At 38.1% G+C, this 24,141-nt stretch overlaps 1 protein-coding gene across 1 annotated transcript in view; it reads right to left on the bottom strand.

Annotated features, from left to right (window-relative positions):
* Positions 1-59: 59 nt before the first annotated feature.
* wdhd1 (WD repeat and HMG-box DNA binding protein 1) overlaps positions 60-24,141 on the bottom strand; it is a 62,805-nt gene continuing 38,723 nt past the window's right edge. Inside the window, 14 exon segments of the mRNA XM_052016664.1 lie at positions 60-2,303; positions 4,246-4,384; positions 4,691-4,815; positions 5,419-5,589; positions 9,166-9,209; positions 11,805-11,861; positions 12,249-12,412; positions 13,125-13,177; positions 13,179-13,217; positions 13,219-13,323; positions 14,336-14,467; positions 16,941-17,055; positions 17,667-17,823; positions 18,442-18,579. Of these exon segments, the coding sequence (XP_051872624.1) occupies positions 2,097-2,303; positions 4,246-4,384; positions 4,691-4,815; positions 5,419-5,589; positions 9,166-9,209; positions 11,805-11,861; positions 12,249-12,412; positions 13,125-13,177; positions 13,179-13,217; positions 13,219-13,323; positions 14,336-14,467; positions 16,941-17,055; positions 17,667-17,823; positions 18,442-18,579 (1,646 nt within the window). The 3' untranslated portion in view covers positions 60-2,096.

Raw genomic sequence — 24,141 nt, 5'->3', positions numbered from 1 at the left:
TATTAACTTTCTATTGATGTAAGCTCACAAAGCAAAATATGATAGTAAATTAAGTGAAAAGTAAAGCAAACTGCAAAGAAGTGCTTAAAAGTTGCAGAATGTGGAAATTAACTTAGACAATGGGACTGCGCCTTTTTTAAAAAAAACCTGGGACAGAACAAGTACATTAAATCTACCAGGAGCACATGAACAAAAAATGACCCCTAAAATGAGTAGAGCCAGAGCAATAACTAAGGGACTGAGAGAACAAAGGAGGGGCCTGAAATTCTTGCTGAAACAAGGGACAGAATTCTAGACAATTGGTATTAAGGGTACCATTCAAAGAGTAGCCCAATCTATAAACAAGGATGATAAGGAATGGTTCAATTTGCAAAAGAGTACAGAGCTAGGAATAAATGAAACAAATTGTATTTCTGAAGGAGCTGGGGCAAGATGGCTTGGAAAATTCAATGGGAACTTTGACTTACACCTTTTGCCTCCACAGATGCAGCTTGACCTGCCAAGTTCTTCCAGCGCTCTGTTTCTTTTTGTTCCAGATTACAGCATCTACAGTTTCTTTTGTCTTCATAAAAAAGTGAAAACTTGAATCCAAGCAAAATCCAACACCTTGGAGAATATAAAACAGCAAATCCCAATGGTTTGGCATCTGACTCACTAGAGAATATTTCCCACATTCCCCTTCCACTTGTAGGGTCCAGGTTCCCAAACTCCCTGTTGGGGACTATTCTGGAGTTATGAAATTATGAATAGCAGATATTAATTAAAATGACAACACAAGAGACTGCAGAACCAGTCTTTGGGAAATAAAACCTATTCACAATTTAACTTCAACTGATGCTTTAAGACTATTGAAACCAGTTATTGCGTGTGGGACATTCTGATTCGGTCCCATTGAAACTATGCGGGAGAACACAACAGATGAATGCTCATGTTAATTAGTGCTCACTGAAAACTTCAAGATGAGATCAAGGTCAGCATTAAGTGACCAACTTCTGTATTAACACATCATTAAAGGCATATAATTGCCACTTAATGCACAGTTCAGGACAGGTCTGTTTTGTCACTTAATATTCTGGCTAGTTGTGTATTCAGGGAGCCATCCCTCAAAACTGTAACAAGAGGTATATTTTGTGTGTGTGGAGTTTATGCTTAGAAGCTCTTGGACCAGCTTCTAGTATTTGAATATTCAGAGGGGTTCTGCTGGTTAGGATTTGCTCACATTGTAAATATGTAATTCTGCACAGTTGCCTGTCTACATTCAAAATGTTAAAGTTAAGTTGGTGATTATAGCAATTGAAACTGTTGTTAATCATTTATTGTTGTCTGTGTGTTCATAAAGTATAAAACATTGTGTGAGGGGAGCGAGAGTCTCTCTCTCCAGTTGATTTGCTGTCTGAATAAAGGGTTTTATATTCTCCAGTTACAGCTTCTGGGTGGCTCAGTTTTCTCAGTCACACCCTGTAGACTCACCAAAGTCCTGAACATGCAAGATGAACGAGTTTTACCATACAATGAGTAATTAGAGCCAACTGGACAGAATAGTAACATGTTCCAAGCAAGCCTAACAATTTATTAAAAGTATTATTCAAATAAAATTTAGCAATTTGGAGCAATGCAATATCTAACATTTACCACAATGTTGCTCACAACAAATTCTACTAAATAAAAATATTTCTAACGCCATGATATTCAAAGAAAATGTACAAAAAGAAAGTAGTGGCAGTGAAAGTTAATTTGATTCATTCATAGTTATGACCTTTCACTCCCTCATTTTTGCTATTGTACACCATTTCAGATCAATAACCACAGGTTCTCCTCATTTGCAGACAAACCAGCTACTTTACATCCCGTTAAAAACTGCCTGTTTTTGAGTAGAACATCATTTGCCTGAATAGCAGAACCTGCCACAAGGGAGGAACTGAACACAATGTGTGTTGCTAAGTGTGAACTTAAGAGATAATAAATCTCCCCGATGCAACAGTTCAATTTCAAGAACATTTAGAATTAAAGTTTTGTTCAAACTGTTAAATAAGTGCAACTTAAAAATAAGGTTCTATTATTATGTTCAGATCATGTTCAAACAATTTACATCATTGTTAGTCCTTTTTGAAAGCAAAGGCAGACAGTCTTGAATTCACAGATAAGTGTTCTGGTTTCTTCTTTTTGGCTGAAGCTTCAGATTCTTCAGAATTTTCCTTTTTGTCTTCTAGCTCATCTGCACCCAGCTCTTCTGTACGTTTGCGTTTTTTAACTTCTGTATCAGGTATATTATTGGTAGCACTTTTCGCTCTCTCTGTCCAGGACTGGAAAATAAAATCATTGCACGATCGGTTTCAATTTTGGAATTTGGGCTAACTTCAACTAATGCTACCTTCTCTTTTCTTGAAGGGTTAAACCAGGAAATACACAAAATGTTTACTGTTGACTTAATAGGTAGGAATCTAAACTACAAATACTTTAAGTAAATTGATCTGGGTTAATAACTTCAAGAAATAATAATTTCTACCCAAGGTATTAAATTGAAAATGCATTGATCATTTTACCCCAGTTCACCATGATTCTGCCTGACAGAGTCTCACAGCACAGAAACAGCCCACCATACCCATGCCAAACATCAATCATACCCATTTACCAGCACTTGGCCCCTAGTCCACAATGCCTTGGCGATTCAAGTGGTCACCCATATACTTCTGAAATGTTGTGAAAGTACCTGCCTCCACAACCTTTTCAGGCAGTGTGTTCTATAAGTCAACCACCCTCTGAGAGAGAAAGTTCTTAGATCCTCTCTTTATTGTTAATTTTCCTCTGGTCTTAGACACCTTTGCCATGGAGGAAACGTTTCTTACCATCTACCCTATCTATGCCTCTCATAATTTTGCATACCTCTATCAGGACACACCCCACCCCAGCCTCTTCTGTGCCAAGGAAAACAAACAGAGCCTTTCCTGTTTCTCCTCATAACTGAAATGTTCCATCCCAGGCAACATCCTTGTGAATTTTCGCTGCACCTCTCCTGCAATCATTTCCTTCTTATAGTGTGCCAACCAGAATTGCACACAATATTCCAAATGTGTTGGGAGTTTAAAGCTCCAACCAACTTGGGCAAAGTTCCTTGATGTTTTCAATTTAAAACTTATTTTTTGCAGTTCCTCCATGCTTGATATTCATAGAAGAATTTTTGGTTTCATTCAATTCCTTGGGAAAGAAAATTCCTTCAGGTTTCAGATTATTTGCAGGATTTTTTTGTTTTACATACATCTTTGGTCCCTTCACTTTTTTAAAAAATTCTCTTCATACAATTGATTTGCAATTGATTGAAAATAAGGCCCTCACTAAAGAAGTGGTTATGAGTGACATTACACCATTCGCAAGAGAGAAAAATATTTTTTTTAACTTTAAAGTAAAAATCAAACAGTAAGGTACCTGTCTATCCAAATGTTCCACACACCCACAATCTGCAAATCCTACTCTGCAGCTGAGACTAATTTATTTCAAATTCACAGTTCAAGATTGCTGCAAGCCCTTCCATAAAATTCTGTTCCTCATTCCCCAATTTTATCTGTCAGTTACATGACCATCTGCCAATTTGTTTAAATAATGATGTCACCTGCTCACACAGAAATAAAATCAATATTAACAAATACACTTATACATAGTTCCTCAGCAACACACATTTCAAAACCAACTCAGTTGCCTTTTGTTTAACAATCTGCAAGTAGTGCATTTAAAATCAAACAGCACTCACAACAACACTGCTTCCCACTAAATTTTCCTGTATTCAAGAAATCAGTATGGCTGATCTAACTCAATATGCTCAACAGGCTTATTTTTTTTTTCACCAAGTTAACTAAAACCTATAGATTTAAATCTGTATGTCAGCTTCATGTAGGCAAGTTTAAAACATTCATTCATTGCATCCAAATAGATATTTCTAAAATAGTAATGGGTTTTCTTTAGCACTGTCAAAGCAATTCAAGGCGCGAATCCAAACCAATTAAATAGTAAACTCACAGGGCAAAACAGAAGACTACATATCAAAAGGAATGATTACAAACTATTTGCCCAAGCATATACTTACTCTTGGAAGTGGATCTACTCTTGGAAGTGGATCTTCCAAGCTAATAATTTTAAATATTCAAAGATTTCAATTAAAATGCTTCTAAATTAAATTTTATTATTCACAAAGCCAAGACAAAATTGGCGTTTAAAGTGTCGAGGGCCAAATTCCAGAAATTGGTTTCTTACCTTTCTTTCCTCAGCTGACAGAATGCGGAATCTGTTCATGCCTTCCTTAATTATTTCTTCTTCGGTCAAATCTGGACTCTCAGCAATAATATCATCTCGGCTTTCGTCTAACCAGAGTTGGAAACCTGTCTTCTTTGGCCTTTTCACAACAAAATATTATTATTGGGCCTGAACAAAATTTTGCCACTTTTAATCTAAGTCCACTTGATTAGAAATTACAATTGGTGCTTATTATGGAAATAATAGATCTAAAATTCAAATGCCATGTGTAGTAGCTATCTGGTAGTACTGTAATCATTTAAATCACATTTATAGAAAACAAATCATAATACTAAAATTTTGAAATAATAAAGTTCATCAACAACAAAAAATGGTTTGATTTCCAAGCGGTTTAATGGCTGTCTAAAGTATTTATCCTTTGCATGTAATGTTAAAATACACTCACTTTTTGTTGTCTGTAACCTTACTGTCTGGGATAACTGTTTGTACAGGCTTAGCCTCAATATGTTTATCTTCCACAATTGTACTGCTGGACTTGGGGGTGGTTGATTGGAAGAGTGTAGCTTGGGTCTTTGGGGAAAAATAAGAAAATGAAAAACAGATACCAAAACAGATTCACAGCACCAATGCATGGCACAAGCTAATTTCAAGCCAAGACCTCAAAATTATCTCCTTACAGTGTTTTAAAAAAATATATTTTATACTTAGCTATACAGTGCTGGAGCTACCAAACACTATGTTTTGTTTTAAAATCTCAAAGCAGGCCAAGTGATTACAAAATTGATTTATGATATTCAGCAAAATGATTTGGTTACATCTCTGAAACAAAATCAAAAAGATAGCATGCACATGCAACTAGCTTTGTATCCTTTGGATTTTGATATGCAGATATGCAAAATATTTCCCTTTGAATTTTACTTTAGTACTTATTGCATGGGAGTTTACAAACATCAGCTGTCCTGGTCATTCCTCACAAACAAAAAGAAACTGTGAATGTCACAGTATTTTTCAATGACATGAATACTATTACCAGACTCGCTCATGATCTAAAAGAAACTCCACATAATCATCTTGCACTTAGCGATTGGCTAATGAATGTAACTGAACCATAAGGGGAAATACAAATTAAACATATTTCTGGATTCTTAACTAAATTCTTAATTAGGTTAGTACCTGTTTCGCCTTTAACTTTGATATCAGAGGCTTCAGGACTGGCGATTTTTCCTTATTTACAGATTGACTGTTGCTTGTTGATCTCTTACTAGTTTTCACCATGCTATCTAGAATGCTACTGTTACGAGTTGGAGTTCCAGGTAGTCCATTGGTTATGCCACCAGATGTCACCTTGGAAGGAGAATACCACAAAGATTTGGGTTTAAGTAAATAAAAATAGAAATAGAACATATTATTTAGATCATATAAATCAGAAGAATGTGATTTGTATATTAGATATTAAGACAGGAGACACTAGCAGCAACAGAACACTTGGCCACATGTTTAAAAGAAAACATTTAATTCTCTGTGTGTTACTATTTTAATCAATCTTGCAGAAACTTCCTTAAATATACACTATTTTGGCCAGTTCTACACTTAATTTTGATCTAATAAGTTTGCAATTAGTTTGATAAGCAGTGCACATTTTCCCGACCAGCATCAACAAGTTGAGTTCCTGTGGACTGAACAGTAAAGATGAAGTACAGTATTCAGGAATGAACAAGATCAAAGGGCAAGAGAAGAAACACAACTGATAGTAATAGTAAAGAATGAGGAGATTGAGAGAGGAGAGGAGATGGAGGTGTTAAAGGAAGAGATGGAGACAGAGAAAAGAAATGCAAATAAGACGACAAAAATTGAATGAAGAAAGAAAAAAGAGCTGTTGGTAGCTAGTGATGCAGGGAAAAGGTGAAGATGAAATGGAAATGAGGGAAAGAAGAATAGATGACCAAATGGAAGATAAGAGAAGTAGAGGCAAGATCAGATGTTGCAAATGGAAAAGGTTAGGGAGAGGAGGGGGTATCAAATACTGAGGCAACAGGGAAATTAAGCTGGAAAAAAGTACAGGAGCTGGATGAACGATGGGAATGTTCCCGAGGAAGGCAAAAAGTAGGTAGGAGCTTGCACTGTTAATAAGGTTGAGGATTCATTAAATCCATAATTAATCACTCATTGATCACTTCATACAATTATATGGATCAGAATATTCAAGATTGTGTAGCTGCTTGTGCTTCAGGCCATAATGTTACAGTCTCGTTACAGGACTGTATTCTTGCAATGACAGGCACAATGTGAATATGCATTCCACCTTTCATTCAAGGTAGTTCTAAAAAATTGAGATCTTCAAAAGTAGACTCTGCAATGCTTCTACCAGTTATTTTCCCTGCTCCACGATTTAATTTTGGAAATTGTTCATGATCATCCCAATCCTTAAATTTAATGAACCCATCTGAAAACTTCTAATTATTACTAATAATGTCTGTACTTAGTACAATTTGGCAAGATTTTTTATTGACACTTAATTATCTTGAAAGTCCTTATTTAATCCATGATCAAAGCTCCAGAAGACTGGAGAGTTGCTAATGTTGTTCCATTGTTCAAAAAGGGTAGCAAGGACGGGCTAGGGAACTACAGGCCAGTGATCCTGACTTCAGTTGCAGGGAAGTTACTGGAAGTAATTCTGAGGGACAAGATCTACCATCACTTGGATAGTCAAGGCCTGATCAGGAATAGTCAGCATGGTTTTGTGTGTGGGAGGTCATGTCTGACAAATCTTTTGGAGCTTTTCGAAGAGGCAACTAAGGGAATAGATGAAGGTAGGACAGAAAATGTTGTCTATATGGACTTTGATAAGGTTCTGCATGGCAGGCTGATCTGGAAGGTTGGGTCACATGTGATTCAGGGGGAACTAGTGAGGTGGATTCAGAATTGGCTTGATGATAGGAAGCAGAGGGTGATGGTTGAAGGTCAATTCTCCGACTGGAGGCCTGTGGCTAGTGGGGTGCCCAGGGGTCAGTGTTGGGACCTCTGTTATTCATTGTTTATGTGAATGATTTGGATATGGATGTACATGGCACAATTAGCAAGTTTGCTGACGATACTAAATTAAGTCGTTTTGTTGATAGTGAAGCAGGTTACAATGAATTGCAAAGAGATCTTGATCAGTTAGGGAGATGGGCTGAGGAATGGCAAATGGATTTTAACTTATCTAAGTTTGAGGTGATGCATTTTGGACATTCAAACCAGGGTAGGATTTACAGTGAACAGCATGGCACTGACGAGTGTTGTGGAACACAGGGACCTGGGAGTACAAGTACACAGTTCACTGAAAGTGGCCGCACAAGTAGACAGGATGGTGAAGGCGGCGTTCAGCATGCTGGCCTTCATCAGTCAGGGCATCGAGTTTAGGAGCAGGGACATTATGTTGCAGTTATACAAGTCATTGGTGAGGCCACACTTGGAGTACTGTGTACAGCTTTGGTCACCGTGTTACAGAAAAGACATTGTCATGCTGGGAGAGTGCAGAAGAGATTTACAAGGATGCTGCCTGGACTAGAGGGCATGAATTATAGGGAGAGGTTGGCCACGCTGGATCTTTTCTCCTTGGAGCGTAGGAGAATGAGGGGTGACCTCACAGGAGTTTAAAAAAATCATGAGGGGTATGGATAAGGTGGACAGTTATAGTGTTTTCCCCAGGGTTGGGGAGTTCATAACTAGAGGGCACAGATACAGAGGGGAGAGATTTAATAGAGATCTGAGAGGTAACTTCTCTACACAGAGGGTGGTGAGTACCTGGAATGAGCTGCCAGAGGAAGTGGTCGAAGCAGGTACAATTGTAACATTTAAGAGGCATTTGGATAGGTACATGGAGGGGAGAGGTTGGAGGGTTATGGGCTGAATGCGGGCAACTGGGACTAGCAGGGAGAATGCTGTGGTCAGCATGGACTAGTTGGGCCGAAGGGCCTGTTTTCATGATGTATTACTCTATGACACTAATAGTACAGCTTGTAATATCACTGTTTTTCCTTCTCATTTATGATTTGAGCTCAGTTTCTGCCTTTGATCACTTTGGTGATTAATCTGATATCATTTTGGGCAACTTCCACAAGGATCAACAAATTTTCTGTCAGGTCATCATCTCAACTGACAGGCTCTTCAAGGAATATTTCCATTTTTGTCATATCAGTCATCTCCTCCAAACGATTGTACTTTCTCCTCAATTGAAACATTACAGTTTACATTCATTAATTTTCTTGACATTATACAGAACTTTTAGTCCTGCTGAAGTCTGATTAAATTGATACATTTTCATCTCTATATGAATGCTAATGCTAATACAATTTTACATGTTCATCTTCCAGATTTAATCATTATTGTACTAAAATCAAGACAGGCTGAACACTCTCCTTCTGCAACACATCCTTCAAGAACCTAAAGCTACAGAAAATCACAACTCAACCAGTCTTTAATTCTTTTTCAATTTATAAATCTCTAAAATCCAGCATTCACTTTACCAAATCACTATTACTTGACTTACTTCATAATGTATTCCTACTGGTTTCCGCCTTGTTGGTACTACATACCAGACACTGCTCACTTAGAATTTTCAATACAAATGATAAACAGAAAGATATGCAACTTCATTTATCAGCAGACAGACTCCATTTATGCCCACTTTATGGTCCCATTTTAAAATACTGTTAATATGCTTCAATCCCTTTTCTTTTGAAAAGGCTTCACAAAATAAAATTTCTCTCTTCATTTTCTGGGAGGTAAAATTGTGGTATGTCATTGAAAAATCAATTTACAACACCAAATGGCAAACTACTTTTTCCTGTCATGTTCTCCACCCATGTTAAAAATGCTGAAGGAGTAGGAATGCCATTTAACTGCAAAATCTTCAGGTAAATTACAATAATCTCTTACCTTAAAGGGATTGCCACGTGCAAGGATATTGCTTGTAAGAGCTACTGTTAACAAAAGAGATACCAAGTTATACAACAAAAACTTAAAGGACAATAATGGTTTTCCAGTTTTACTGATGAAAAATTATTGTTCCGTAGTATATTAAAATTTGCCTCACTTAGGGTATGACATGATCATCCAGACACAAACAACAGAAGAGGTAACCAAGCAGATTGATGAGGGCAGGGTGGTGGACGTTGTCTATACGGACTTTAGTAAGGCGTTTGACAAGGTCCTGCATGGTAGGCAAGTCTGGAACGTTATATCACATGGGATGCTGGGAGAGCTAGCTAATTGGATACATAATTGTCTTGATGATAGGAAGGGTGATAATAGAGAGTGATGGTGTAAGGTTGTTTCTCAGATTGGAGGCCTGTAACTAGTGGTGTGCTGCAGCGATCGCTGCTGGGCCTATTGTTGTTTGTCACTTATATAAATGATTTGGATGAGACTGTACACGACATGGTTTGTAAGTTTGCACATGACACTAAAATAGGCAATATCATAAATAGTGAAGAAGAATATCAAAAATTACAGGGAGATCAGCTAAGTAAGTGGGCTAAGGAACAGCATTCAATTCAGGTAAGTGCAAGGTGGATTTTGGGAAGTCAAACCAGGGTAATACTCGTATAGTGAACAGTAGGGCCCTGAGGAGTGTTGTAAAGGAACCTCGGAGTACAAGTACACAGTTCCCTGAAAGTGGCATCATAGGCAGACAGGTGTGAAGGTGGCATTTGGCATGCTGGTGTTCATCAGTCAGGGCATTGAGTATATGAGTTAGGACATTATGTTAGAGTTGTACAAGAAGTTGGTGAGGCCACACTTGGAGTACTGTGTACAGTTTTGGTTAACCTGTTATATGAAAGACGTCATTAAGCTGGAAAGAGTGCCAAGAAGATTTACCAAAATGTTGCCAGTTCTCGAGGGAGAGGTTGGGCAGGCTAGGACTCTATTCCTTGGAGTGTAGGAGAATGAGGGGTGACCTTATAGAGGTGTATAAAATCATCAGGGGCAAGGATAAGGTGAATGCACACAGTCTTTTTCCCACAGGGGATACTGGATGCATGGGCTTAAGGTGAGAGGGGAAAGATTTAAAAGGAATCCAAGGGGCAACCTCTTCACGCAGAGGGTGGTGCATATATGGAATGAGCTGTCAGAGAAAAATGTTGAGGCAGATACAATAACAACACTTAAATGACATTTGGAAAGGTTTAGAGGGAAAATCTGCCAAACACTGGCAAACAGGAAGAGCTTTGATGGGGATATTGGTCAACATGGACACTGGGCCAAAAAGAGCCCATTTCTGTGCTGTATGACTCTATTTAAAGGAAATGATCCTGGATCTAAAGTATACTTTATGTTAATGATAAATGTCCTAATGAGGCAACTTGCACCATTGCATAAATCATGCCCAATTCAGTACACTGTCCAGCATCACACCCCCCTTTTTCCACATTCTAACCAGGTACTAATCCTTGACCTCCTGTTCCAGGAACAAGATGGCAAGGCAGTGTGGGCTTCACATGGCTACTAGGCCCCATTTATAAGCCTGCTTGGCTGACATACCACTGAGTCTTTACCCTGAAAGATTTTGATAACTCAGCTTTTGAAGAGTTTTTGAAATGTCTGAGTGTCAGACATTTAAAAACTATTCAAATAAATCTAAGTATTTATTTTAAATAACTTAAAATGAAAAACAGTGAGGTACTGTCAAATAATTAAAACATTGCAATGACCAAAAGTACAACAATTCAAGCACTTGCCTTTCTTGGCATGATCCTGATCCCATTCAAATCAAGGGGGCTGCTGTTTAAATGCCAGCATTCCTTGGGATAAACCTGAAGGGCGGATGCAAAGTAGAGCCACTATCTCAGAGCACCAGAGACCTGGGTTCAATGCTGACCTCAGGTGTTGTCTGTGTGGAGATTCTGTGACTGCGTGGGTTTACTCCAGATGCACCAGTTTCCTCCCACATCTTAAAGACATGTGGTTTGGTAGGTTAATTGGCGGCTGTAAATTGCCCCAAGCGTGTAGGAAGGTGGTGGAATCTGGGGGAAATTGATGAGAATATGGGGAGAATTTTAAAAAAATTGGGATTAACTTCAGATTAGTGTAAATGGGTAGTTGATAATCAGCATAGGCTGAAAGGCCTGTTTCCCTGCTGTATCTCTCTATGACTCTAAAATCTATCAGCTTTATCACCTCTACACTGTTGAACTCAATGGCAAGTCCAGCACAGAGCAGATGGTCAAGTGCACCAACACATCTCAGACTTCCGTGCACGGAAGTCCGACATACTTACTATCTGAAAGCTGACAGATAACAGTTCTGCTGGCGAGCATGATTCAGCCCTTTAATGAAGAAGTCAGCTGAACAAATTGCAATGTTACAAGGCATGCCATACTGCTATACGTATTTATCATCCCAAGTAATTATTTTTTTCCTGACTGAAAACCGACCCTAAAAGTTGCAGTATTTCTTAAGTTATACTTTAAATATGTAACTGTAAAAAAAATTTGCAGTACTGGAATAGTCTTCAGTTAAGTTAGTGGCAAATTTCCTCTTTATAAGTTATATGAGTATAATTTTCTATTACATACCAGATTTTGGAGTGATTTTTTCCATCGAGTCAAGATCTTTACCAAACGGATTTAATCCTGCAGTACAGAAGTCCACAAATTGTATTCAATAAATACTCAATGTTGTTTTAGACAAATACTAGATTATCCAAACCACAAATTGCCAGCACAAATAAACTAAGATTATTTTGGGAAATTGAGGGAAACCTTGAGTGAGTCTATCTGTGCAAGTATTTTCTGTTTATTTTTAATTTCATTTTGCATGAAGTGATGGAGTGGAAGTGGGCAGATAACTGCAGAAGAGTGGTGCAATTCTGTTTATTTAATGTCCTCATGGGAACACCCTCACAAAAGAGCAGCCAATATAATTTATTTTTAAATGTAGGCCTACAACTGGTTAGATTTAGAATAAGGCTGGACAATCTATTTTTCAAATTAAAAATTGGAATATTTAGCTTGTCTCACTTCTCTTTGCATGGAGTCTTTCCTCAGGATCCAATCCACAGCTACCATCTTCTTCTGCATCATTCTGTGCACCTTCCTCATTTCCTCCTCCTGTATTTTGAATCCAGTTTTGAGCTGGAGGTTGCAAATGAAGTGAATTCCATCCAGTAACTGATCTACTGTAACTACATAATGAGGACAGTGTCAACAACTAGCAGAATTTAGTCCATTAAGTATTTCGTGATTTAAAGCTCAACTTAAAGAAGATTACTTTTCTAGACCAAACAATTCAGTGCCAATGTTTAAAAAAAACGTAGAGGCTCGATGCTAACCGATTTATTTCGATGTGATTAATTGAAATCAATTGTTCATAAGCATTTAATAGGCAACTGTGTGCAATGTATTTTACTGCATTTCAAAATGTCATAATTGCTAATTTTTTTCTTCCAAGCTGCTAATGCTATTCTAGAGATTTTCCCAATGGAATTCAGTTTATGCTTCACAAATAAACCAAATTCAAGCCATATTTCATTCCATGTTGGTAGTATTTCTAAAAGTATCCACATCAGAATAATACATAACATACCAGCTAAACCCTTAAATTAGGAGAAAGAAATGGTGTAAACAAAATAACAGGATAAATTTTCAATCTTTGTTGTGCAGCACTAAATGAGATACTTCAAAATTCCAGAGGTTAACTGACTGTACAGTCTCCTGAGCCATTCACAAATAGTATTTGGTAATTTTGGCTTGGTTGTTCAACCCAAATTTTATCCTGAAATATACTCTCTAGCTTCATAATGTATGTGGAATAGTGTGTCCTTGGAATATCTTTTCCCATAGCCCAAGATTTTGTAGGAATATACTGCAATTACAAATTAACACAAGTGTCAATACCCAGTATTTAGTTCCATATCTTCCACTTGTATAGCATTCAATGTTGCAGCTTTCTTCCTGTGCCAGATCACTAAGGCGCTGGGCAAGCGTTAGAACGTTTTGAACGTGAGGCATACTTGATAGCCAGATTTAAGACATTCTGGGTCATAAACTCTGAAAGCTCTTCACAACGGAATTCACGATCAACCTTGCAAGATAACTAAACAATAAGCAGAATATTAATGTTTTTACCTTCTTGTCAGAATAGTTCTCATTTTATAATCATTTACTTTTAAAAATTCCAAAATGTAATACTAAACAGTGCATATTTCACCACAGTATAATTATCACCTTTGTCCTGTATTGAAACATTAGTGCTCAAGATTAAAATTTTTCTTTTGCACATCTATAAAGAATTGCCAAGGCATTTGGGAGGCCAGAGTTCCTGCTTCTCAGTTTCCTTATTTATTTAAGACTCTCATTTGTTTTTATTCCTGAACTTTTCAAAAATATTTAAACAAAACTTCAGGAAAAAAAAGAAAAGTAATAGCACAGACTATTTGGGGACAGGTTTATGTATGGCTTCTTAGCATGCTTGCTTCAAACTAATTGCACAATTTTAAAAAAAACTGCAGTCTGAACCCAATGGTCTGATGACATAATATCCACCTTGAGTTGGGAGTAAACAGACGCCTGTTGTGTTAACGCCACATGGGTCTCCAGTGCACAATGCCATAATAAGTGGGCAAGGTTAGTTCTATAGTGCATGGTCTAATTCACTGCAAGCTCAAAAGATGCATGTTTCAGTTTATCAGAGACCCAATATGCCAATAAAAGCTACCTTTTGTTGCAAATGCAAGGAAAAGTTACAAGGTGGAAGTAATTAATCACTCTCACATTAACAACATTTGCATTTTACCTTACAAAAACTGTACCTTAGCCAGATCAATCCAAATTCCAGTTGCTACTGGTTAAATCAAGAGCTCTTGTTAAACTTTGAGTGAGAAGATGGGGAGTTAATAAGTAGCTCTGAATCTACACAAAACTACACAGTAGTAGCATCGCATGTTGGAGACACGAATGTACATAAAAAGCAGGATTCCAGCCACAATTCATCAAACAAGGATTCTTTTGTTGCAGAATGTTGGAAGAGTTCCATATGCACCAACAGGAATGAGATAATGCATATATTTGCAGAAACAGCTGCAGAAGATTATATAGATTTTACTCACAGCAAACATTTTCATGAGCAGTTCCTGCTGTTCCTTCAGTGCTTGGTTTTCTGCAGCTTGATCAAATTCATAGCCATTTGCTGCCAAATAGTCAAAATGGTTATGAAATAGAACAGATCGCCAGTACTGCTCCTGAAAAGAGGGAATAATTGACGTTATCTATTACAGGCTACTAACAAAATTTAAATACAGACTTTTGATACACAAAACATTTGCAGATTGAACTAATTAGTATCCAAAAAGCAAAAATCTCCCCAGGGCTTGCATGAAATCCATCTATACTAATTATCTTCAAGATTAACCTCTGCTTACAGATCCAAATCCCACAGAAGCATTAGTTGCTTGAAGATTCATTATGGTACCATCTGGCATTGTCCATCACAACAATCACACTGGCAACTATTGCTTATTTAACAGTAGATTATTGGTGGTAAACAAATAGATCTGTAGCAGTGGCTTTCACCCTTCTTGGAAGATAAACTAACAGAGTGGGTCATTCACTCTTTATAGAACTTAGCTGATTTTAGTTTGTTGACTTCTTCAATCAGAAATGACATCACCCAACTAATTACCCAATACTCACCCCTCCCAAAATATCACAGTATGTCGCAGTGTTTTCAGAATCTAATAGGCAACTTATTGGAATTATTGATCCTAATTAGATTTTCAGGATTAGAACTATCTTCACAAACTATACTTCGGAAAAACAAAGTGACAGAATACTAAATAGACCTGCAGACCTCTTTTAAAAGTCAGTTATCATAGGACTTACAGTTAATGGTCTTAATGGCTCTAGTTCTGCAAATAATTCTAAGCACGTCCATGTTACAAAGCACTACATTATCTACTAAATTTAAGAATGCAAACACAGAAAAATAGTAAATACGAAGATGACTTCAAATCTTTCTCGATTTAAAAAAAAGACAGGTATTTCAACATTTAGCTACCAAATGGGGAAGGAGCACAGAAATAGACCCTTCAGCCCACCACATCCATGCCAACCATCGTACCAATCTAAACTCACCCCATTCATTAGTAACTTAGTTCCAAAGCCTTCTATGACATGGCGATTCAAGTGCTCGTCTACATAATTTATAAATATTGTGAGACCACCTGCCTCTACCACCTTCTCAGACATTGCATTCCAGATCGTAACCACTGAGTGAAAAAAATTTTTTCGTCTAACATTGTTATTCACTTTAAACCCATGTACTCTGGCTTTACACACAAAATGCTGGGGGAACTCAGCAGGTCAGGCAGCATCTCTGGCTTTAGATGTCTCTGTTGGGGAAGCAAGTTTCTCAGTATCCACCTTACCTATACCTCTCAGAATTTTGCATACCTCTATCAGGTATCCCCTCAGCCTCCTCTGCCCCAAGAAATACAAACCCAGCCCATCCACTCTCTCCTCGTAACTGAAATGTTCCATCCCAGGCAACATCCTGGAAAATCTCCTCTGCAATCACGTCCTTCCTATAGTGTGCCATCCAGAACTGCATACAATATTCCAGTGGTGGCCTAAACCAATGTTTTATAAAGCTGTACCGTGACCTCCCTACTCTTGTATTCTGTGCTCAGGTTAATGAAGGCCAGCATCCTGTCTGCCTCTTTCACTATTTTGTCTACCTTTAGGTATCTAGGGACTTGTACACCAAAGTCATTCTGTTCCTCAATACTCCCTAGAGCTCTCCCATTCATGATGCCTCTATTGTTATCAGTACTCCCAAAATGCATCATCTCACACTCATCAGGATTGAATTCCATCTGCCATTGCTCTGCAAATTTGCCAGCTGATCAATATCATTCTGTAACCAAAACTAATCTTCTCACCATCAACACCACCAATTTTCATGTCATCAGCAAACTTGATTAATCATGTCTACGTTCATATCCAAATAGTTAAATGTACATGATAGTTGGAATCCCAGCACAGACAGAGCTGGTATACCACAGGTCAAAGGCTTACAATCACAAAAGCATCTCTCCTCTTTCTCCTATAATCAAGCCAATTTTGCCATCTCACTTGGATCCCACAGTAACCCTTTGGACCAGTCTTCCACATGGGACCTTGTTCAAAAGCCTTACTGAAGTCCTTGTAGGCTACATCAACTGCACTAGATCAACATCAAAACTACATCAACTTCAATAGATTTTGTTACTCTTTCAAAAAAAACTCAAATCATATTTGTCAGACAGGATCTCCCACCAACAAAGCTGTACTGATTATCCCTGATCAATCCCTGCCTTTCCAAGTGTAGATTAATGTATTTTCCATTAACTTCCCTACAACTTACAGTAAACTCACCAGCCTGTAATTACTTGGCTTATTACCCTACTGCCTGACTTGAATAATGGTACTACATTTGAATCAATCCAAAAAAGACCACATACCAATTCAGTTTAAAAATAAGTTGGCAGGCTCCCTTTACAATTTCTTATGCAATTCATAATGAGTTAATTTGCCTTCTTTTAAATTTATTTTAAATTAAGTTGCAATAAAGAACAAACATCAAATTTTGCAAATATTAAGTACTCAGGTAAAATTTAAGTTATGTTAACAAATGAATTCAGGACATAGGACCAAGACAAGAGAATTGTTACATACCTCCAATTGTCCTTTTTCTGAACTAGTCTGACAATAAGGAAGTTTCAGTGGTAGGACTGTTACAGTGGGACGAGGAAGTGTTGGTGGAAACTTAGCTCCTTTGCATGGAATACATCTGTTGATAATGATATGTTTCAGTTCCAAGGATGTGATTAAATTTAATTATAATTATTAGTTTCACTTTATAAATGCCACTTGCTTGCTACATAATGCTGTTGAAAAAAAAATTTCTCTTATAATCGGAACTTTTTTTTAAAACTGCATTGTTCAACTCGTCTTACTTGAAACGTGCTTATCAATGAAGACACTGCCATCGAAAAATCCATGATCACAGCCATTCTGACCTCCGCTAGCAAGGTAGGACAGCATTTTACACTCTAGCAGAAATAGGATGGTGCACAATAGCAACTGAATCAATGGAGAACATCGGCTCAAATTATAAAAGGCTCACTGGAGCATGTTTGACCACATTTTTGAACAAAAAGCATTTTTGCTTGGAGCTACTTCTTAAAAGAACTTTCCTACCTAACAAAGTCAAATATGCAGAAACTGAATTGCAATTTAGACCCCCTTGACAACACTGTCCATCAGTCTCAATACATACACAAAACGCTGGAGGAACTCTGCAGGTCAGGCAGCATCTATGGAGGGAAATGAACAGTCAACGTTTTGGGCTGAGACCTTTCATCAGGACCCCAGTCCTGCTAATGGTTGTAATTGTTTTACCTGAGCTGTTGAGGGTTTTCATGGATACCAATCACCCAGTAATAATCAGATTTGCCTTTGCAATGGTCCCGAGTGTTAGAAACAGGAATCCAGGTGTTCCCTAGAGATCTGTTCAACATTCGCACTATCCCATCTGAATCTGCAAATACTGGGGTTCCTATAGAGAAATGTTACAAGTTACAATGGTTACTGTACTGAATACAGTAATTATTTGTGATTACGAGTTGATCACATACCATAACTATTCCAAAATATGACAATTACTGCAATACAAAAACAATGAATTAAGAGCTTCAAGATAAAAATATTCGTTCAGATGTTTGAAGTTCCAGTCTAACATTTTTGCAAAAATATGAAAAATACTTCCAAAACATTTTTAGTTAACCAACCATTGTGTGTTAAAACAAGGTTCTAATTTGGCAACGAAAGTGAAAAACTGCCAATTTCCAATGAGAAATACAAAAAATGTATACTTTTAATTTAAAAACCAAACACAAAAAAATTAAATTCAAAGAATAATCAGTGTTATTATTTTTAAAATATTACCAGGCTGATCCACAACATGAGTAACCTATTAGCAGCTCCAACATAGAACCTCACTTGGAAAGATTTCCTTTTGGATTGAACTGCTGAACTCTGTTTTTTGTGTTTCCTTCTCTGTCATTGCAGTGTAATATTAGAGGTAAGGAGATGTAATGTTAGAAATTTGGAACTATATTTTGCCTACATATTTCATCATGCAGTGAGTGGAATGGTAAGGGTATATTAAAATCACCTTCAGCAGAGAAGCCCTGCCACGCCAGATATGACTTTCTGCTGAGAGGTAGGGGAACACCATGGAGAACCTGTGTCTTTCTTTTCCCTAGTTCCATCAGTTGCACCCCAAGACATTGATCGCCATCAAATCCAGTGCCTGAAAAAGAGAAAGAAAATTTTTTTGCTGACAGTTTACAAGGAGAGACTTTCCTTCTTGCTCACCCAAAAAATAATACACATTGATGTACAGAGCTGTTGTTATTCAAGATGAATTTCCTGCACTGGAGAATTGTTTAATAACTGGCATTCAGAAACAATCAAAAACTTGAAAACTATTTGAAGCATTATTCTTTAAGAATGAAAAATTGTTAAAGTAAAAACTTGTAAAAAGCTGAAAATACACAAAATATTTAAATAAAGCAACTAAAAGAAAATTCTCAATTACATACAAAATATTTTAATAAAGCAAAGTAACTAAAAGAATCCAAAAAAAGTAATTGTCCAGTATGTCCTAAACTGAATAATGAAGCTGTTCTTGTGTTAGTTCTAACTCAGCATAGGTCACATGCATGGAATCTCCAAAGTGGAGAGGAATTATCATAAATACATTCTCCCTAGCTGGAGTGAAAGTAGATAAGTTTAACGGTAACAGTTATACATGACTTTTAAACTTAATATTTATGCACAAATTCTGCAAACACAGATAATTATGCGGAAATGCACCTAAATTTCCTGCAAAATTTGGGCCTACATCTCAGGTTTGGGATGGGTATAACTGGATTGTTCTCTTGTTCAGGTAGACTCCTATTCCCATGAGTACAAATCAAAAACCTTGAATATTATGCAAAAACAAAACACTGTTAATATTTGAAATATGAAATTAAAACAACAGAATTTACTGGAAATAGTCAGTAGTTCAAACAGCATCTATGAAAAGAAAGTTAGCATTTAAGATAAATGGTTTTTCTCTAGATATGCTGTCTGACCTGCTAAATGATTATAAGATTTTCTGGTCTTACTCTAGTAATTTGACAACTTCTGAATCATTAATATGTTCATGATAAAAAGAAACATTACAAGATTCAACTGCTTCAAATTCTCTTCAAAACTTGCTATTCCTTCAGCAACTGGGCTAAATAATTCCATCATCTGGTTTATTGAGTATTCTCCCTAGTTTTTTTCCCCAAAGGGTACAATAAGTTTAGAGAATTTGAATCAGCCCTCAGCAAAAATGCTCCCCTTTACAAGAAATTGAGATACGACTTCCCGAAAGCTATCAGGAATGCCAAGAGACAATACTGGTTCAAAATAGACCAGCCGTCAGTTGTGGCAGGGCTTACATGCTATAACGGGCTACAAAACAAAGTCAGGCAGCATAGTTAACAACAGCGCATCCTTTCTAGATGAGCTCAACGCATTCCATGCATGTTTTGAACAGAAGGGGAATGCATTGTCACCACCCACCCTGATAGCCTCCAATGCAACTGAATCCGTGGTCACCTTCGAGGACGCAAGATCAGTCTTCCTGAGAGTGAACCCAAGGAAAGCATCTGGCCCGGATGGTGTTCCTGGCTGTGTGCTCAGATTTTGTGCTGATCAACTAGCGGGGGTATTTGTTGACATATTTAACCTCTCCCTACTTCATTCTGAGGTTCCCACCTGTTTTAAGAGCACCACCATCATCCTGGTACCAAGAAAAACAAGGTAACATGCTTTAATGACTACCGACCAGTGGCTCTGACATCCACCATCATGAAGTGCTTCGAGATGCTGGTCATGGCACGCATTAACTCCATCCTCCCAGACAACCTTGACCCACTGCAATTTGTCTATCACTGAAACAGGTCTACAGTGGACGCCATCTCCCTGGCCCTACACTCAGCTCTGGAGCATCTGGACAGTAAAGACACCTAGGTTAGACTATTGCTTATTGACTACAGCTCTGCCTTCAATACAATAATTCTGAGCAAACTCATCACCAAACTCTGAGACCTGGGACTCAACACCTCCCTCTGCAACCGGATCCTTGACTTCCTGACCAACAGACCACAATCAGTGAAGATAGGCAGCAACACCTCCATCACGATTATTCTCAACACTGGTGCCCCACAAGGCTGCATCCTCAGCCCTCTACTCTACTCCCAATATAATCATGACTGCGTGGCCAGATTCTGCTCTAACGCCATCTACAACTTTGCAGATAATTCTACGGTAGTGGGCAGTATCTCAAATAATGATGAGTCAGAGCACAGGAAGGAGATTGAGGGAAAGGTTGTTGACATGACACTATGTCACAAAGCGCTCTATGTCAGCAAAACAAAAGAGCTGGTCATTGACTTCAGGAAAGGGGGCGGTGTACATGCACCAGTCTACATCAACGGTGCTGAGGTCAAGAGGGTTGAGAGCTTCAAGCTCCTAGGAGTGAACATCACCAATAGCCTGTCCTAGTCCAACCATGTAGATGCCATGGCCAAGAAAGCTCACCAGTGCCTCTACTTCCTCAGGAGGCTAAAGAAATTTGGCACGTCCCCTTTGACGCTCACCAACTTTTATCGATGCACCATAGAAAGCATCCTACCTGGATGCATCACAGCTTGGTATGGCAACTGCTCTGCCCAGGACCGCAAGTAACTGCGGAGAGCTGTGGACACAGCCCAACGTGTCACGGAAACCAGGGCCCCCTCCATGGACTCTGTCTATACCTCTTGCTTGCCTTGGTGAAGCAGCCAGCATAATCAAAGACCCCACCCACCCAGGTCATTCTCTCTACTCTCCTATCGGGTAGAAGATACAGGAGCCTGAGGGCACGGTGATAAGAATATTGAACGGTTCCCTTATATGATGAGATGGACTCTTGCCCTCATAATCTACCTTGTTATGACTTTGCACTGTGTTGTCTACCTGCAATGCACTTCCTTGTAGCTGTGACACTTTACTTGGTATTCTGTTATTGTTTTAACCTTGTACTACCTCAATGCACTGTGTAATGGATTGATCTGTATGAACGGTATGCAAGACAAGTTTTTCCACTGTACCTCGGTACAAGTAACAATAATAAACCAATACCAAGAGCAAGGCAAATTATATCTAAACAGCAAAAACTAAGCAGTCCAGTGAAAATCTTTTCTCCTCCCTCAGGATCTGATCATGCCCAAAGGCAGAAATACTTAATCATTCAGATTTGTGAAATTTCCTATCCAACATCTTCAGCACAAACAGCAGTTCCAATTGATGCCACTCAGCACACCACACCCCACTTTCATACAACAGCAAGGGAGGAACACTATATTCACCCTAATCAGTATCATTTATAATCCAAGAGCAACTTAAAAGTAAGTGCAAAACAAATGTCTTAATGCCAAGATCTCAGTATAATGTTGAGCAGATCTAAATAAATCTCATTTTCCTTAATTATGCTTTGGAAAAAAAGATACACAAGGTTTAGTTACGTGAAAGCTTAATAAACAATGCCAATCTAGGACACTTTTCAAAACAAAAATCCTTCATCAACTGATGTTTGGATAGATGTTTTCCAGTATTGTTACCAATTTATTTCATGAAAAGTGCAAAAAATATTTTTATTACTAATATAAATATTTCTGGACTATCAAAACAATGGCATGACTCAAAATGCAAGTATTTAAGATCCCACTAGGTGGCAGTCTATATTTTCGCACTGAATTACAGCCCACTCTTGTTAAATCAATAATAGCTTTCATTTATACAGAGCTAAATAAGGAGCTGTTAGAAAGGATGCACACAAGTTCAACTAAAATTATAGGATTTAAAGGGCATATCAAGAAGGACTTATACAATCCAGAAACAGGCATTTTGGCCTATTGTGTCCATGCCAACCATCAAATTAAAACCTATACTAATCCCATTCACCTGCACTTGGTCCTTGGCCTTCTTTGCATTAGCTAATCAACTGTCTGTCTAGATACATTAACTGTGTGAGAATACCTGCCTCCATCACCCCCTCAGGCAGAAGTGGACAGATGGAGTTTGTCTGGGTTGCTAATGGAGTATCAAAGGGAAGATCCAAGGCATGCATTCCCCACCAGATCAATGCCATCTCCAACCTTCCATTGCTACTCACACATTCCTCCCACCACTTCATTTGTCAATGTCCTCCCTCAACTCCCTCTCATATCCTTGCCTACCAAGTGCTCTATACCCTGCCCTTCAGCAACATCCTGCTGAGCAGATCTCAAAGTGTATGATCCCTTTACTGAGATGTGCCCCTCCCACACCACCCCACCATGCACAATCCTCAAGCCACCCCTCACCAAGTACTCCTCTTTTCAAATCCCTCCAAAATATTCCCAACTGTCCCTGCAAGATCCTCTTGCCTACCTCCCCAATCTTGTTTTCCCTCATCCCTGACTTTCCCATTAATCACCTTAAATAATACTCTCCCAGTACCTTCTCTCTCCATCTGAACACTCCTACTCACAAACATCCAACCACTAACACCCTCACTGATCCAATAACCCCAGGATTGTCTTACCAATTGGACAGCTGCAATAGATTGGATGTCTCCAGACTAAATGATAAGAACTGGTCACTCTTTTTGCTGCCAGAGTCAAAGATGGTGCATGATTCAGTATGGCAACACTATGGTTATATTTCTGCATTGTTATTCCAGAAGTCTGTACTAATGATAAAGAAACATGAACCAAGGTCCCACAAACAACAGATTAAAATTTTAAATTCAGTAAATTAGGTAAATCTTGAACAAAAAGCAAAGTATCAAGAATGGTAAACATGAAACTACTGAATGCAATAAAAACTCTTCTGGTTCGATTAATACCTCTTAGAGGAAAGAAAAATCTACCAGCCACACCATTCTGACCTACATGCGACTCTAGATCCAAAATAATGTACTCAAAATGGCCAAAAAAAATTCAATTCTTTCTAAAAGATACAAGTGGTCCAGGAGGGTGGCACTGTACCACCATTTCAGAGCAATCACGATTAAGCAATAAATGCTGGCCTTACCAATAATGGTCATATCACAAAAGCAAAATAAACTGGGACCAGGTGTGGCATTGAAAATCCATAATGGGTAGAAGATGGAAGGTTAATGAAGATAGGAACTAAGACTTGAGGTGACAAGTGAGATTTCACCAGTAAGTGAAAAATCAAAAAAATACAATTGCAGATGCTGGTATTCCAAAACAGAAATAGAAAATGCTGGAAATACTTAGGTCAGGCTGCATGTGTGGGAAGAGATCTGTAGCATTTCCTGATTTTGTTTCAGCAGTAAGAGTTGAGAATGAAGTGTGGGGAAATAAATTCAATGTTGAGGTTATGGAACTTGGTGAGAGGGTGAAGGTGATGGTTTCTGGTCCTATCAATGCAAAATGCATCATTGTTAAGTTTAAGAAAAAAAGCGTAGTTCTAATTTAGACGTTTTCAGTGAGGTAGTTGGGTGAAAATGTGGCCAGAATTTGAACTGGCGGCTGTGGATAAAAGGGGCCTAAATCTGTAAAATAGCAAAAAGATTCATGGACTTCAAAACAAAGATACTGGAAATGGTTGAATTTTACAACATCAAACCAACTTCACGATGTGGTTCAAACTGCGTTTAAAATATCACCCGTGTCACTTTAATTCATCTAATTACAGTAATTTGATGTTTTGAATTCAGCAGAAATTTGTGTTACCAGAAATGCACCCTGAAGTGTGAAATAGGAAACATACATAATGGAGTAGC

The sequence above is a fragment of the Pristis pectinata genome, chromosome 1 (assembly GCF_009764475.1).
Source record: "Pristis pectinata isolate sPriPec2 chromosome 1, sPriPec2.1.pri, whole genome shotgun sequence".
Taxonomy (NCBI): domain Eukaryota; kingdom Metazoa; phylum Chordata; class Chondrichthyes; order Rhinopristiformes; family Pristidae; genus Pristis; species Pristis pectinata.
Note: the sequence above shows the minus strand (reverse complement) of the source record. Positions and strands in the feature narration are given on the sequence as shown.